Source organism: Paralichthys olivaceus, chromosome 17 (assembly GCF_024713975.1).
Source record: "Paralichthys olivaceus isolate ysfri-2021 chromosome 17, ASM2471397v2, whole genome shotgun sequence".
Taxonomy (NCBI): domain Eukaryota; kingdom Metazoa; phylum Chordata; class Actinopteri; order Pleuronectiformes; family Paralichthyidae; genus Paralichthys; species Paralichthys olivaceus.
The window spans coordinates 17941297-17956098 of record NC_091109.1 but is presented as its reverse complement, the minus strand read 5'-3'; the positions used below and the strand labels follow the sequence as shown (position 1 = coordinate 17956098).

The following is a 14802-nucleotide window of genomic DNA, read 5'->3' as shown; positions in this document are numbered from 1 at the left end:
TATTAATAGAGCTGACACCTCTCCTCCTGTTTCTGCTGGTTAACCCACTTTCTTTACCTCCTGTCTCCCTCTCTCCTCCTCTCTCCTTATCTCCTTCTCTCAACTCTCCCCCTTCTATTCTTTCCTCCCTTCCTCTCTTCATTTCATCTCCTTGTCTCCTTTTCTCTCTTCTTTCCTCCCCTTGTTTCCTCTCCTTTTTAAACCTCTGTAAACTGACACTGTGCTGCCAGCACATACGAGTTGGATGACCTTTACACACACATGCACATAGACACACACACGCACGTAGACGTGCACACATGTGCTCTCACTCAGACACACACACACAAATAATAAAACACATGTGAAGAGCTCACAAACTCTTCTAGTTCTATCAGCAAATATAATGCACACACACACAAACACATGTTTGTCATGTTTATAACACACACAAACACACACACAGACACACACAAACACAGACACACACACACACACACACACAGACACACACAAACACACACACAGACACACGCACACAAACAGACACACACACACACACACACACACACACACACACTCACACACACTGATCTGTTTAATTAAAGTTTGTTGTTCATCTCTTTCTTTCTCTCTCTCTCTCAGACACATGAAGATCCACGACAAGGACCCGGCCACCGGTATGCTCCCCATCTGCCCCCCCACCATCGCCAAACGTCGCCGTCCGTCCGTCAAGAGGAGGCAGGGGTCGGAGGAGGAGAACGGAGAGGAGCCGCCCAGCAAGAAGGTAGAGACGCACATGAAATGATTAAATTAAACTCATTTCCACCAGGCTCAAGAAAACGTTTCCTCGCCATCACAAAGTCGCCGACAATGAAACGCTGCTGTGTGTTCAGGTGGTGGAGGATGTTGCTGCGGCAGAGGAGTCGGCGGTGGTTCGCGGATCAGAGGAGGAGCTGCTGCCCTGTCCGATCTGCTTCAAGACCTGCAGCTCCAGACTGGAGCTGGACGCACACATGGATACACACCCAGACACTGCACTGAGGTACACACACACACACACACACACACACACACACACACACAATCCCCTGCTTCCTCTACATAAATCCCTGAAATGAGTTTTTGATTTTACAAACGCTTTTACTGACTTATACTTATACGCTGTAAAATGATCACCCCTGCTGCTTCAGGATCAGACGCACATGACGTCCGGTCGTCTTGTAACGTGCCAGAGACGCACGCCGTCTGCAAACCAATCAGAGTCAGCTGTAGGTAGACTCCTCCCATGTAGGTGATGGCGACAGGACGTACGTATGTCAGACAAAATTCTTTAGTCCCTAAATACAATGTGAAACTAAAACTAACAGATCAGCTGAAACTATGAACAAACATCTGAAGCTGGTTCAGAAAGTGTCCTGAAGTTTCTTTATCATCATCTTCAACTGTTTCTGTCTTTAACATCACAATCAGTCAAATGTCAAACACGAGGAAAGTAAATACAGTTGGAAACACTGGACCTGAGTCTTCACCTGGAAACTGGAATATAAAAGTTTAACTTGAACCAAAGTGAACAAAGTGAATGATTCTCAGAGTGAAACATGTTAATGATGAAAAAGCTGCAGCTGATTCAGGTTCATCAACTTTATCATTCAATTAATCTGAGAAACGAATGGAAACCTAAACATGTGACACAACCACGGACAGATTCAGAGAGGTGACGGGGTGAGGGTCGGCTCAGAGATGAACGGATGGATGGATAACCGGGGGGGGTAATAAGTCACCAGTGGGCAAGACAGGCAGCGAGAGAGAGAGAGAGAGAGAGAGAGAGAAGGCTTAATAAGTCACAGAGAGGAGGAGGAGGAGGAGGTTTAAGGACGCGCTTGGCTGGGCCCTGTTGCCATGACGACACCCTCCTACCCCTAAAAAAGATACCATCTGTCTCCATGGCAACAAAATGCCTAACACCCCCCCCATGCACACACACACACACACTCACACAGTTCATCCTGTTGCTTTTTCATTCAGAAAGAGAGATAGAAAAGAACAACTTGCTTCTAAGCTGTAAAGGGAAGAAAGAAAGAGAAGAAAGGAAAAAAAGAAAGATTTGGGAGAAAAAGAAGAGAAAGAAAGAACCGGCACAAAAGCAGAAAGTAAACAAAAGACAGAATGAAAGAGGGGAAATAAGAAATCAAAAGAAGTAAAGGAAGGGAATGAATGAAGGATGGAGGGATGGAGGAGTGCAGCAGGCGGCGCTGAGCTCGTTATGGAGGCAACAGGAATATTTAGCTGTAAATCCTCTTTAATCAGTCGCTAAGAGGATCGGAGGTGTAGAGAGAGAGAGGGAGGGGATGGAGGGATGGAGGGATGGAAGGTGCCTAATTTGTGGCGTCACTCAAGTTCATTTAATTTAGAATTTGTTGAGTGAAAAGATGAAAATCAGAGTGAAGATGTGATCAGTCGTCATGGTAACAGTTTGTAGTTTTCAGCCTGTGAGGATCTGATGTTTTCTGAATTATCATCTGGGGACAACGTAGTCTGGTCCTTCAGGTGGACACAGGTGATATCTGGGTTCTCTGCTCATCTGTTTCCTGTCCGACTCCAGTCAAACAAACATCTCACCACTTCTCACATCCGTCTGTTAATGAGCGTAGATCAATCAAAAGGCTTCAGATTCATTCACAGGAAGAATCTGCTCACAGAGATGAATCAAACTCTGATAATCAGAGAATAATCAAACTCATTTGATCAATGAATAGATTCATAGATTCATCATCCACACTGACTAAGAAACACTCGAGCTGCCGGTTGATTGCACAGCTTTAGAACAAAGGGATGGAGGGATGGAGGAGGAGAGTCTAACGGGTGCTGGTCCACATATGGTCCACAGTGTGTGAAGTCCCCTGTCCCACCTCCCACCAAAAATCCTCTGACAACTTGTCTGAGGGGATTACACACAGCTTAACACACACACACACACACACACACACACACACACACACACACACACACACACACACACACACACACACGTGGATGTGATAAGAGTGTGTGACTGTGGCAGACATTGAGCAGCTGTCCTCTCAGTGCTTAACAAGAGCAGGTTATCACACACACACACACACACACACACACACACACACACACACACACACATTACTTCTGTACATGTGCGAACACGAGTTGTGTTGAAGTTTTAACTTTAAACAAACGTTTCATCGATCGTTCAGTTATTTTTCTGTCTTCGTCACTTTTCTCTCTGAGCTGGATTCTAACATCAAATGATCCATGAACACAGAGAAATGTCTCCCCCTTGTGGCCACAGCAACAGATGAGGTGGAAGAGAGGGGAACTGGATTCAAGATTAATGAGGACAGAGAGAAAGAAAGAGAGAAAAAGAGAGCAGTCACAAACAAACGTTCTATTAAACAAATCATTTCCACCATTAAACGTTTAGTCTATAAATTAAGAAAGTTGTGAAAAACATCTGGACTCATTCACAATGACAGAGAAGAGAAATTATTATAATTCTTATGAAGTAAAATGTGCTGATTACTTTTGCTTTGATCCTCTTTCATCCCAGTGAGGAGCCTCAGCAGCTGCTTTTATATCTGTAACTCAAACAAACAAACAAATCAGTTTAATTATATGTGTATATTGTGTCTGTAGTTGTTGTTGTTGATGTGTAAAGAAAACTCAACTTTACGCTTGTTTTATTATTTTCTCTCCGATTCATCATCATGTGATTTGTTTTCTGGTTCCTGACGTTCAGAGTTTGACAGAATAAATAAAAACTCTTCCTTCCTGTTCGTAGGTGTGACTTCTGCTGCCTTTCTTTCCGAACTCACCGCGGTTTGTTGCGTCACAACGCAGCGGTTCATAAGCTCCTCCCTCAGGACCCCAGCGGCCGCCCCTTCATCCAGAACAACCCCTCCATCCCCACCGGGTTCAACGACCTGGCCTTCATCGACTTCTCCTGCAAGAAGTTTGCTCACATCGCTCAGGTAACTGCGTCTCCTCTCAGACACGCCTGCTGGGCTTTTGAGGTTCTGTTTTTTTAATCTTCCTGTTCTCTGTCGCCAGGTTTGGTGTGAGACGAACCTTCGTCGCTGTATAAGTAAGTTCCACCGATTCGTCTGTGACAGCTGCGACAAGGCGTTCCCCCTTCGCTCTGCCCTCGACCTCCATAAAACCACCTCCCACCATGACAACCACTCCCCCACCGACTCAGAGGAAAAGGTGGAGAAAGTCAAGGAGGGCGGGGCAGCAGGAAATGGCGTTGAGACCGAGGGTCAGTGTCTGCACTCGAAGCAGACCAGCTTCTTAGAAGTGCTCGGTCTTCAGCACATGTCTACGGTAAGCTTAGGAAATGAAATGTACATTTGTCACCACAGAACTTCTCAGGTACTCGCAGCATGTCTGACTTCATGAAAACAGGAGCGGACCAAAAATCCTCATCAGAACTGAAACCAGATTTTAGTGAAGCTCATATCGATCAGGAGAAATTCAACCCTGGAAAAATGTTCTTTTTCAGGTGAAGTCTGGCCCCACAGACGATGAGATCCACCAGGCCCATCTCGACAGCATCAAGGTGATCCACGTGGAGCCGCCGTGCTCCAGCCTCCCGCAGGAGCCGGCCTCGTCCTTCCTGTCTGGAGGTCTGGGGCTGACTCTACCGCTCAGTGTCGGGGGTCTGGCGGCGCTCAGCATTCCGCTGCAGGGCCTCTCCCAGAAAGACGCCCTCAGCCTGCTGTCCAAGCAGCCCTTCCAGACAGGTTTCCTCCTGCAGACCGATGGGGGCGCTGCAGCGGCCAGCGCTGCTTCATCAGGTGCCAAACCCAGCGAGGCGGGAGGAGTCGGGCTCATGGAGCTGGCGGACATCCAGCAGATCCTCAAAGTGGCGACTGCAGCACCCAATCAGATGGGACTGACCCTCCCACCTCTCGCCAAAGCTCCTGGACTCACTGGAGGTCAAGGTGGGTGCTGGCTCACAATGGTTCATGTTCGTCCGTCAATCAATGAATCAGAAACTGAAAGCTCTGTAGGACGTCAGTGACTCTGTTTCTTTGCCCTCAGGTCAAGTCCAGGCTCAGAAGGCGATGCCCCCGTTAAAGCCCAAACCTCCCATCACCCCTCGCTCCAGCCTCACAGCGACAACTCCCCCACCCCTCCAGAGTTCCCAGCAGGCATCACTGGGCTGCATCAGCCCGGGCCTTCCACCTCCCACCCTCTTCAAAACGCCTTCCACATCCTCCTCTTCCACCGAGAGCGGAGGGCAGATGGATGCAGAGTGCATGGGCGACGCCCACACTCTGTTGTCTGATTCACCGCCAGCTGCTACCACAGCTGTACATGAGGAGGCAGGGCTAAGCGATAGAAAGCCAGGAACCAAAGTGGGGAACAACGGCAACGCCGGGTCAGCTAAAGGCTCTTTCCCCTGTCGCTTCTGCGACCAGGTGTTCGCCTTCTCGGGCGTCCTGCAGGCGCACATGCGCTTTCACCTCGGCATCCTTCCTCACCAGTGCAACATCTGCGACTACGTGGCTCCAGACAAAGCTACGCTGATCCGTCACTTGCGGACCCACAGCGGCGAACGGCCGTATGTCTGTCGGGTCTGTCATTATCCCTTCACTGTCAAAGCCAACTGCGAGCGCCACCTCAGGAAGAAACACGCCAAGACCTCGAGGAAGGACATTGAGAAGAACATAAAGTACGTCACCTCCACCACGACGGCAAACATTGCAGCAATCACCACCCCCACCCAAGACACGGAGACGGGCTGCACCGGAGCTGAGACAACGTGCCGGTTCTGTGGCGAGGACCTGAAGACCTACCGGGCGCTACAGATCCACCTGCGCACACATAACGGCTGCCAGAAGAAGCCGTTTGAGTGCCGGCGCTGCGGCGCAGCCTTCCTGGCCAAACGCAACTGCATCCATCACCTGCTGAAGCAGCACCCTGAGGTGCAGGAGAGGGAGATTGAGGAACATATCGCCACGCTTCAGCCGGCCGCTGTACCTGTCGCTACTGTCGCCACAGCTCGAGCTGCTCCGGTGAATCAGATGCTGCTGAACGGGATCAGTCCACCTCCGATCCAGATGCTCCAAGCTGTGAAGGTGGAGGAAGTGGCGAACGTGGTTTATCCTACAGAACTGGACCAGCCTCTCGACTTCTCTGCTAAAGGTCGTGGCACAGGGAGCCAGGTGGAGTCTCCTGGGGTCAAACTGGAGAGCGTCTCCCCGACCTTCGATTGCTCCGCCCTCGACCAGCCCATCGACCTGTCCATCCCCAGCAAGAGGCAGCGGAGAGAGGCAGCACCCACGGAGAAGAAGGAGATCAAGACGGAGCAGACTGGCAGCAGCATCGAGCAGCAGCAGCTCGCTTTTCCTCTGTCCAAGGACGAGAAGGTGGGCGGCACCCTCCACCCTCACCCCCAGCTTGGCTGTTACCAGCTCCCCCCTGGATCCACCCCTCCCCCCACCCCCCTCCCCAACCTCAACAACTCAGCTCGAGCGCAGCGTCTCAAACCGCTTCTGCCCAAACCGGCCTCCTCCACCTCCTCGTCACCTTCCACCACCCTGAAAGAGCTCCCCCCCCTGGCCTCCATCGCTCAGATCATTCACTCCGTCTCTGGAGCTCCAGACCTGCTGAAGAGAGAGGCTGCTACACTGGACTGTAAACCCCAGAGCATTGTCCCCGATTCAGCTGCAGACGCCCCAGGACCCTCCGCTGGTCTGGAAATGCAGAGTGACGACACATCTGAGGGATCGTCCAGGTCTGTGACCCTCAAACCAACATCATCACAAAACTCACATCAACACTGACATGAGGTTCATTTTCTTTGTTTAGGGAAACAATGTTTTATGATTTGGTTTTCTCCTCCTGCAGAAAACGGTCCCGTAAAAAACTGGCAGCTCTGGCATTGAAAGAGAAGATGGCTGCCAGCGGCAGTGGCATCGACCTGGAGTCCAGCGGAGAGTTTGCCAGCGTAGAGAAGATGCTCGCCACCACCGACACTAACAAGTTCAGCACCTATCTCCAGACCGGCACCGCAGACCTGGGCGGAAAGAGAGGTAGGAGGGGTGACGGACGAGACGCTGTCAAGACGTGACATGAAAGTTACAGGTAGATGATAAACTGAGGTTTGATTGAACAGATGTTGACGGAGAAGGGGAGGAGAAGGACGGAGGAGGGAAGGAGGAGGTGAAGGCATCCAAAGGGAAGAAAAACGCCTACTCCAACTCCGTCCAGAAGATGACCTGCCCCTTCTGCCCCCGAGTGTTCCCCTGGGCCAGCTCGCTGCAGAGACACATGCTGACACACACCGGTACACACACACACACACACACACACACAGGTCAATTATCAGCCAATCATTGACAGGGACGTGTTCGTCCAGATGTTTTCTCCTCATCCAGATCCTTCATTTTTCCTTCTTCAGGTCAGAAACCGTTCCCGTGTCCAAAGTGCGACGCCTTCTTCTCCACCAAATCCAACTGTGAGCGCCACCTGCTGAGGAAGCACGGTGTGACACACAGGACGCTGCGACGCAACGGCTCCCTCTCGAAGAAGGACGGCGATGAAGGCTCGCACGAGAGCGCAGGTCAGAAAATGCCAGATTTAAATTTTTTACAGTTTTAAAAATTCAAACCCACGTTTCCATTCATCTTGTGACGTATTTTAAAGGCCTTGAACCCCAGATTGGGAACCACTGGTTGATGTGTTGATTGTGTTGTCCCTCAGAGAGTCAGTCAGAGACGGAGCAGGTCACAGCAGAAGCACAAGACCTCAGCGCTGTCAACACCCCCACGGATCTAGGCCCCACACCAGAGAGCCCCTCCCCACTTGAACAAGAGGTGGAGTTCACCCATTCAAGCCCCTCCCCTACACCAAGTAAGTCGATTTTAGAAATTTAGTTTATTTTACCCTTCGTGGTTTTTCTTTTCTTTTTGTTTACAATTGTTCAGATTAATTAGTTTGCTGGTGATGCTGATGGTTGGTTTGTGCTGCAGGTTTCAGTTCAGCTGAAAACGATGAAGAGCAGCTGGAGACAGAAACGGCAGAGCAGCCGGACCAGCAGGGGGCGCCAGAGACCAGAGCAGCTCAGAGAAAACAGCCTCCACTGAGCTGCAGCACCAAGGTAACAAACCATCATTGATCTGTTTGTTACTGTTATAATATAATAATATAAGTCTATATATATTATTGCTTTTGTTGATCACTGATGTCTCTTACAGGCGGAGAGCACAGATGACGACGACTGCCACAGCAACAAAAGTCTGGACCTGAACTTCGGTAAAAAGCTCATCGACTTTAAGCTCTCCTCGTCTTCAGGCTCCGCCCAGGAAGAACAGAGCTCCCAGCCCACCTCCTCTTCATCTTCCTCTGTGCCATCGTCCACCTCTGCTCCGCAGGGGGCATCCGAGGGTCCAGAGACGGAGGAGAAAGAGAAAAAAGCTGCAGCCTCCTCTTCCTCCTCTGGTCCTGTGGTGAAGCAGCAGCCGGAGTACAAACATGTATGTCGGGTTTGCAAGAAGAGTTTCCGTTATGCCACCACCCTCGCCCGCCACGAGAGGGCGCACCTCTCAGAGGAGACACCAATTTTGGCACCGGTTGAAGAGACGGCGCTGACGGATGTGGTGACGGAGAGCAACACCACCAAACCGGCTGAAGAGGAGAAAGATGATAAAGACGAAGAGGAGGAGATGAAGGAGACGGAGATGGACGTGGAGGACGGAGGACGAGTTGAGAGCGAGGCCGGGGAGAGCGGGGAGTCCGAGGAAGAGGAGGAAAAGGAGAAGGAGGAGAGGAGCGATGAAGAAACATCAGAACCAAAGAGTCTGGAGGGAGGAGAGACGAGCGGAGGACGAGTGGACAAGAGGAAGAAGATCTGTAACGTCTGCGGAAAAAGATTCTGGTCCCTACAAGACCTGACGAGACATATGAGGTCGCACACAGGTAACAAATACACGTTTTCAGGTTAAATGAAAATGTGTTTAAGATTGAAATTTAAACTTCTCTTTTGTCTGTTATTTAGTCAAAGTCAATGAGTAATGTCAGTAAAGTTGAATTCTCCGTCTGCAGGCGAGCGGCCGTACCAGTGTCAAACATGCGAGAGGACGTTCACGCTGAAGCACAGTCTGGTTCGTCACCAAAGGATCCACCTGAAGCCCCGTGGAGCCGACGGATCCTCGGCTGCAAACGACGACGCCAGTGAGGACGGAGACTCTTGCACCCCGACTCCGACATCCACCTGCCCGCCCTCAGAGAATGAGAGCGAGTGTGGGAGCAGCGCCGCCAAGGAGCTGGAGGAGGACGACGTCAAAGGCGAGGAGGAGGCTGGTGACGGAGCAGAATCTGAGGAAAATCCTTGTGCGGATTCAGAGCCGATCACCGTGGTTTCCTCTGAGGACCCGGACACAGAGAACAAATCTGAACTTTGTGTCGACTCTGCGACGCAACAACCCGACACAGATGCAACTCCCAGTCAACCGGCCACTGACACAAAGACAAGTACGAGTGACAACTCTTCGGACAGCGACCAGAAATCAACCCCGGACTCAAACCCCTCCAAAGACCCTGCTCCCTCCTCCTCCAGCTCTCCACCAGGAGGAGCCACAACAGCCAAGACTGCAGAGGGAGCCATCCAGGGGCTGCTGGAGATCCACACCAAGCCGTCACTGGAGCACATCCTGCCCAACGGAGAGCCTCCTCTTGTCGGGGTCGACTGAGAAGAAACCTCCTCAGCTGCCTGAACGTCACCACAGTGCCATACGACGGAAACGCGCTACATTTACCGTCACTGATGATGATGATGATGCAAAAACCAGCCCAGAAAACTATTTTTGACAGAAAGACGAAAACCTCGTTTTCTTGAAGTGCCTTACTACTAGTCCTACTTCTATGATGTTCTTTGCTATATCTTTATCTGCATTATTACGGAGGATGGATCTAATTTTTATAGCTTTTTATGATGACAATGATTTGCATTAATATTTTTTGTGCGGGGAATCTATATTTCAGCAATAAAAAGAATAAAGTTACGATTATTATTGTTCTAGATTCTGTTTGAGAATTTATGATCAACGTAGGAGACGCAGAGTGACAGACGGAGACGGACTGTCTGTGTCTCGTCTGTATTTAAATCACATCAGAGACTGAACAATCTTATTTTCACAGATGAACCTGTTTGGATTTGAAAGAACTCGTCCGGGCGGGAACTTGACTCTATTCTTTGGTCCGTCAGCAGCTTTTCAGAATTCAAACTTCATCAGTCACTTCTGTTCACATATTTCTGGATAAAATCAAACGTGGAGGTGACGTCGTTTCCCTCCATGTGGCCAACGACGTCTTTTGTAACTGGAAATCGCAGAACGGCCGCTGCCTCGTCGCCGTCGTTCCTCCGCACCAGTTCCCCGTCTCTCGGCAAATCACACAAAACATTCATGAACTTGACAAAGTCAGATTCAGTGTGAAAGAAAATTGTGTTGATCATTTTGTTCTTGGTGGTTTTTTTAATCCATCACACTATTGATCCCTCGACGTCTCCCTTTGGTTTGTGATGATATTTTCTCTTTCCTAATCATTCTCAGTTGATTCCATGTTGAACGTGTGCACGTGAGGTGTGTGTGATTATCAGTGATCTTCAGCGTAGGGATGGGAATTCTTGTGTTTTGTGGATATTTTTTTATTACTGAACAAATCAAAAGTTTTGTTGTGTATGTGTGCGACTCCCACCTGTGTCTCATCGTCGCCCCCTAGTGTTCACGTAGGGTTTATTACAGGGCCTCAGATGTGGTTCAGTTTACCTCAATCTCTGCTTTTAACTGCGACCACGAACAGAATGGACGAGCATCGCAGCCTTCAAATCCTGTGTCTTCCTCAACAGGCTAGCACAGCTACTTCTGTGCTAGCCTGGTTTCCACTGTGGGCCAGAGCTAGCCATGTCTTCAGACACGGCTAACTTTGGTTAATGTCTGAGTTGTAACTGAACAGAACTAGTGTCAACTGCAGCGTCAAATCAAAATTAAAAAGGGCTAAGTCATCGCTAGCACAGTTTATGCAATTAACCTTAACATTTGCTAGATATTCACAACTCCTAATAAAAGGGGTTAAACTGATGCTAACCAGGGCTAATTTGTAGGACCGTGCTAACCCACCTGCTGAGGCCTTCACTGGGTTAATTTCTTAAACACGTTAGCTAGCACTCATTAGCTCTTATTGTTAGCGTGAGCTTCGTTCAACTGCTAGACAAGACAACCAAGCTAACACTAGCCTAATGCAGTTAACTCGTTTGGTATGCTTAGCGTCGCTAGCACTAATCGTTAGCTTGTTTTGGGTCCTTTAAAATCTACTAAAAGAGGCACATGTGCTTCAGCTAACTGACCAGCGAGGACTAGCTAACTAGGCTAATGCTGCATTAATAGAAGCTAAAAGCAGACCCAGCTAACCTTCCAGTATTACCAGTTTCTTTAGTTGGTCCAGGACGACGTTAGCACGATTCCTTGTTTTTCAGAGATGAGCTGAAACAGCTGATAAAAAGAAAACATTAAAAAAATGTCATTTATTTAGCATCGGAGACAATCTGTCGTATTTTTCCAATTAAAAACGGATTTAAAGAAATGAATCAAACCTTCAGTTGGTGTGATTTCCGGGATGAGGTAGATGACGGGTGGACGTGAGATTTATAAAATGTTCCGGGACGATATTTCCTCAAACAAGTAAAAGTTCTGAACCTCCAACCCGACATATCTACAGCCAGCGGCGTGATCACTGATCATGACGTCGTGTGTTTGTGTCACGTGAAGATGAACAGTGCTAATTTTTCTATTCGCACGTTTTCGTCTCTGTTTATTTTTATATCAAGTATCGACCTCATAAGCAAAACATACCAACCTCAGCGGCTCGTAATGAAACTGTAAGGCAGCGACGGACAGTCGGTCCAAAAGAAAAATACTTAGCAACCAGACGGTGACTGGACGCTGCTGTAAACTGGCACTAACACTTCCAAACTACTACTACAACTACTTCTACTACTTCTACTTTACTACAGTGGAATATTGTGACACAATCAAGAGAGAGAGTTACCTTCAGTCCGAACTCAACGTCCGTGTCCACCCGTGTTCGCCGGTTGATTTTGTCCAAGGATCAGGACTAAAGACACATAAAATTCGGATGTTTTACCTTTGAATGATTAATCGACTGCGGATCAAATATCAGTTTCTTTAAATTATCCTTTGTCCTGTTTTTCTTTGTCTCTTCCAAAGTTTCCCTCGAATTCCAAAAAGTCAAAATCCGCAGAATTCTCCCCTCTAACACTTGGTCAGTGGTTAACGAAGTTCGTTCAAGTCGGTGCAACTCACGAGAGAAAAAGTTGCAGTGGAACTGGAAATGATAAGAATATTTTTCTTGCTGCAGAATGAGTTTGTGTTTCTTTGGAGTCGACTGGATCCAAGAACTTCACAGGAGCAAGAATTTTAAGTAATATTTTTATACTATCGTCTAAAACCTGAGAACTTAAAATGGGAATAAGAGGGCCATGCTATGCTAAGCTATGTTAGCTTCCTCCATTCTGGATCCGTTACGGCACCAACAGAACATTTTGCTGTTGGTTAATGGAGCTAATTAAAATTCTCTAAAAGTTCAGGTGGACCTGATGAAGAAACATTTTCAAAATGATTGTTCTATAACACAAAATTTTGCCGTTTAGCGACCTGACCTTGAAGCTTCGATGGAAACATTATTAACTTGTAATCACGAGAAACTTCAAACCAAACTGGAGCTAAAGTTGTTGAAACGACTTGTTCGCTGAGTCTTAACCTGAAATGAATTGATCTTTATTTTGGCTGAAGAAACTTTCCCTCTGAATTATCTTGTGTTTGTCCTCCTCCTCGGGAATATGTGCGATTGTCTGTGTGTGTGTGTGTGTGTCTGTGTTGGTGTGTGTGTGTGTGTGTGCGTGCGTGCGTGCGTGCGTGCACGGCCATATGAATACTGGACTTCCATTCGAATGCACGTGGACTGTTTTTAAATGTATTTATTTGGAGCCCAGGTGTGTGAGTGTGAGTTTAGTTTCCACAGTGAGAAGAAAGCCATGTATTAAAGTATCACATTTATGCTGCAGAGGTGTTGAGAGGAAGTGATGGTTTGTGTTGTGGCTCCTCCGACTTGCCGTAGAGTCGGTGTGCGACTCGGACGTAGCAATAAGAAATCCTAAATCCAAAAAGCTTTATGTAGATCTCCTGTATGAGTCGAGAGACTCTGTTGGTTCTGTTTAGTTTTTAGTTTGGATGATTTTTGTTGTGCTTATTTGTATTTTTTCTCTCTGACATATAAATGCATATAAAACTGTGAAAATCCATCTTGTTCAGTTAAAGGGTGAGTTTTAGGCTAGTTTTTTTTGCATGTAAATCTAATTTGTTCAATTATGGATGATTTTTCCTTTCTCCATCTCTTTTTAAACACACACACATATATATAAATCTAGAAATATATATAATCTCGCTCTCAGGGTCTTTCACAAATCCATTATCACAAATATTTCATCTTATTTCCTGAGTTGCAGTTTTCCAAGTCCTAATGATTTAGTCTTTTTTTATTTGAATGATTCAGAGCTGTCAATCACTACATTTAGCACTTGACTGTGAACTCGGCATCGAACAGAAAAGACGTAGTTTCACTCTGGAGATTTTATCACCAGAATATCTCGTCACGTTTTCCTTCTGTTTTGGTTTGATTTGTTTTGAGCCTTGTCAGTCAAAGGGAAACGTCAGAGATGTAAACACACACACACACACACACACAAACACACACACACACACTCATACGCTGGACCTCCTTCATGAACACACAGTCGTGATCATGTGATTCTCTCTCTTTCCCCTGCGAGTAAAACATGACAGTGTTTCGACAGATGTAAAAACCTGTCCTGTATCAACCCACTGAGAAAAAGCAATAAAGATTATATCGTGGAAACGTGTGTGAATCAAACGCTGCAGACGTTTTTTATTTCTTTACTTACAGGTACCATGTGTAGAATATAGTGACATCTAGTGGTGAAATTGCATGTTGCAGCTGAATGTCCCTCCCCTCCCCCTCTCCTTCCAAACATGACGAAGAACCTGTGGCAGCTTCAGTCGTCATAAAAACTCAAAAGGTTTTAGTTTGTTCCGTCTGGACTAATGTAAAAAACATGGCGGCCTCCGTAGAGAGGGTCCCCTCCATGTAAATATAAAGTATTTGAATGTAAAGTATTTAAATATAAAGTATTTGAATGTAAAGTATTTGAATATAAAGTATTTGAATATAAAGTATTTGAATGTAAAGTATTTTAATATAAAGTATATAAATATAAAGTATTTGAATATAAAGTATTTAAATATAAAGTATTTGAATATAAAGTATTTAAATATAAAGTATTTGAATATAAAGTATTTGAATGTAAAGTATTTTAATATAAAGTATTTGAATGTAAAGTATTTTAATATAAAGTATATAAATATAAAGTATTTAAATATAAAGTATTTAAATATAAAGTATTTAAATATAAAGTATTTGAATATAAAGTATTTGAATATAAAGTATATAAATATAAAGTATTTAAATATAAAGTATATAAATATAAAGTATTTAAATATAAAGTATTTAAATATAAAGTATTTGAATATAAAGTATATAAATATAAAGTATTTGAATATAAAGTATTTGAATATAAAGTATTTAAATATAAAGTATTTGAATATAAAGTATTTGAATATAAAGTATTTAAATATAAAGTATATAAATATAAAGTATTTGAATATAAAGGCCCATTCTAGGATAAAG

At 46.2% G+C, this 14802-nt stretch overlaps 1 protein-coding gene across 5 annotated transcripts in view; it reads left to right on the top strand.

The window, feature by feature from the left end:
* Positions 1-13968, top strand: part of rreb1a (ras responsive element binding protein 1a) — a 45979-nt gene extending 32011 nt beyond the window's left edge. For all 5 annotated transcript variants that reach the window (XM_069512149.1, XM_069512148.1, XM_069512152.1 and 2 more), the window contains 13 exons: positions 625-766; positions 876-1024; positions 3794-3983; positions 4063-4335; positions 4514-4955; positions 5056-6754; positions 6868-7052; positions 7136-7306; positions 7421-7582; positions 7723-7872; positions 7992-8119; positions 8217-8937; positions 9064-13968. In XM_069512149.1, coding sequence (XP_069368250.1) covers positions 625-766; positions 876-1024; positions 3794-3983; positions 4063-4335; positions 4514-4955; positions 5056-6754; positions 6868-7052; positions 7136-7306; positions 7421-7582; positions 7723-7872; positions 7992-8119; positions 8217-8937; positions 9064-9710 — 5059 coding nt within the window. In that variant the 3' untranslated portion in view covers positions 9711-13968. The remainder of the gene's footprint in view (positions 1-624; positions 767-875; positions 1025-3793; positions 3984-4062; positions 4336-4513; positions 4956-5055; positions 6755-6867; positions 7053-7135; positions 7307-7420; positions 7583-7722; positions 7873-7991; positions 8120-8216; positions 8938-9063) is intronic.
* Positions 13969-14802: the final 834 nt, after the last annotated feature.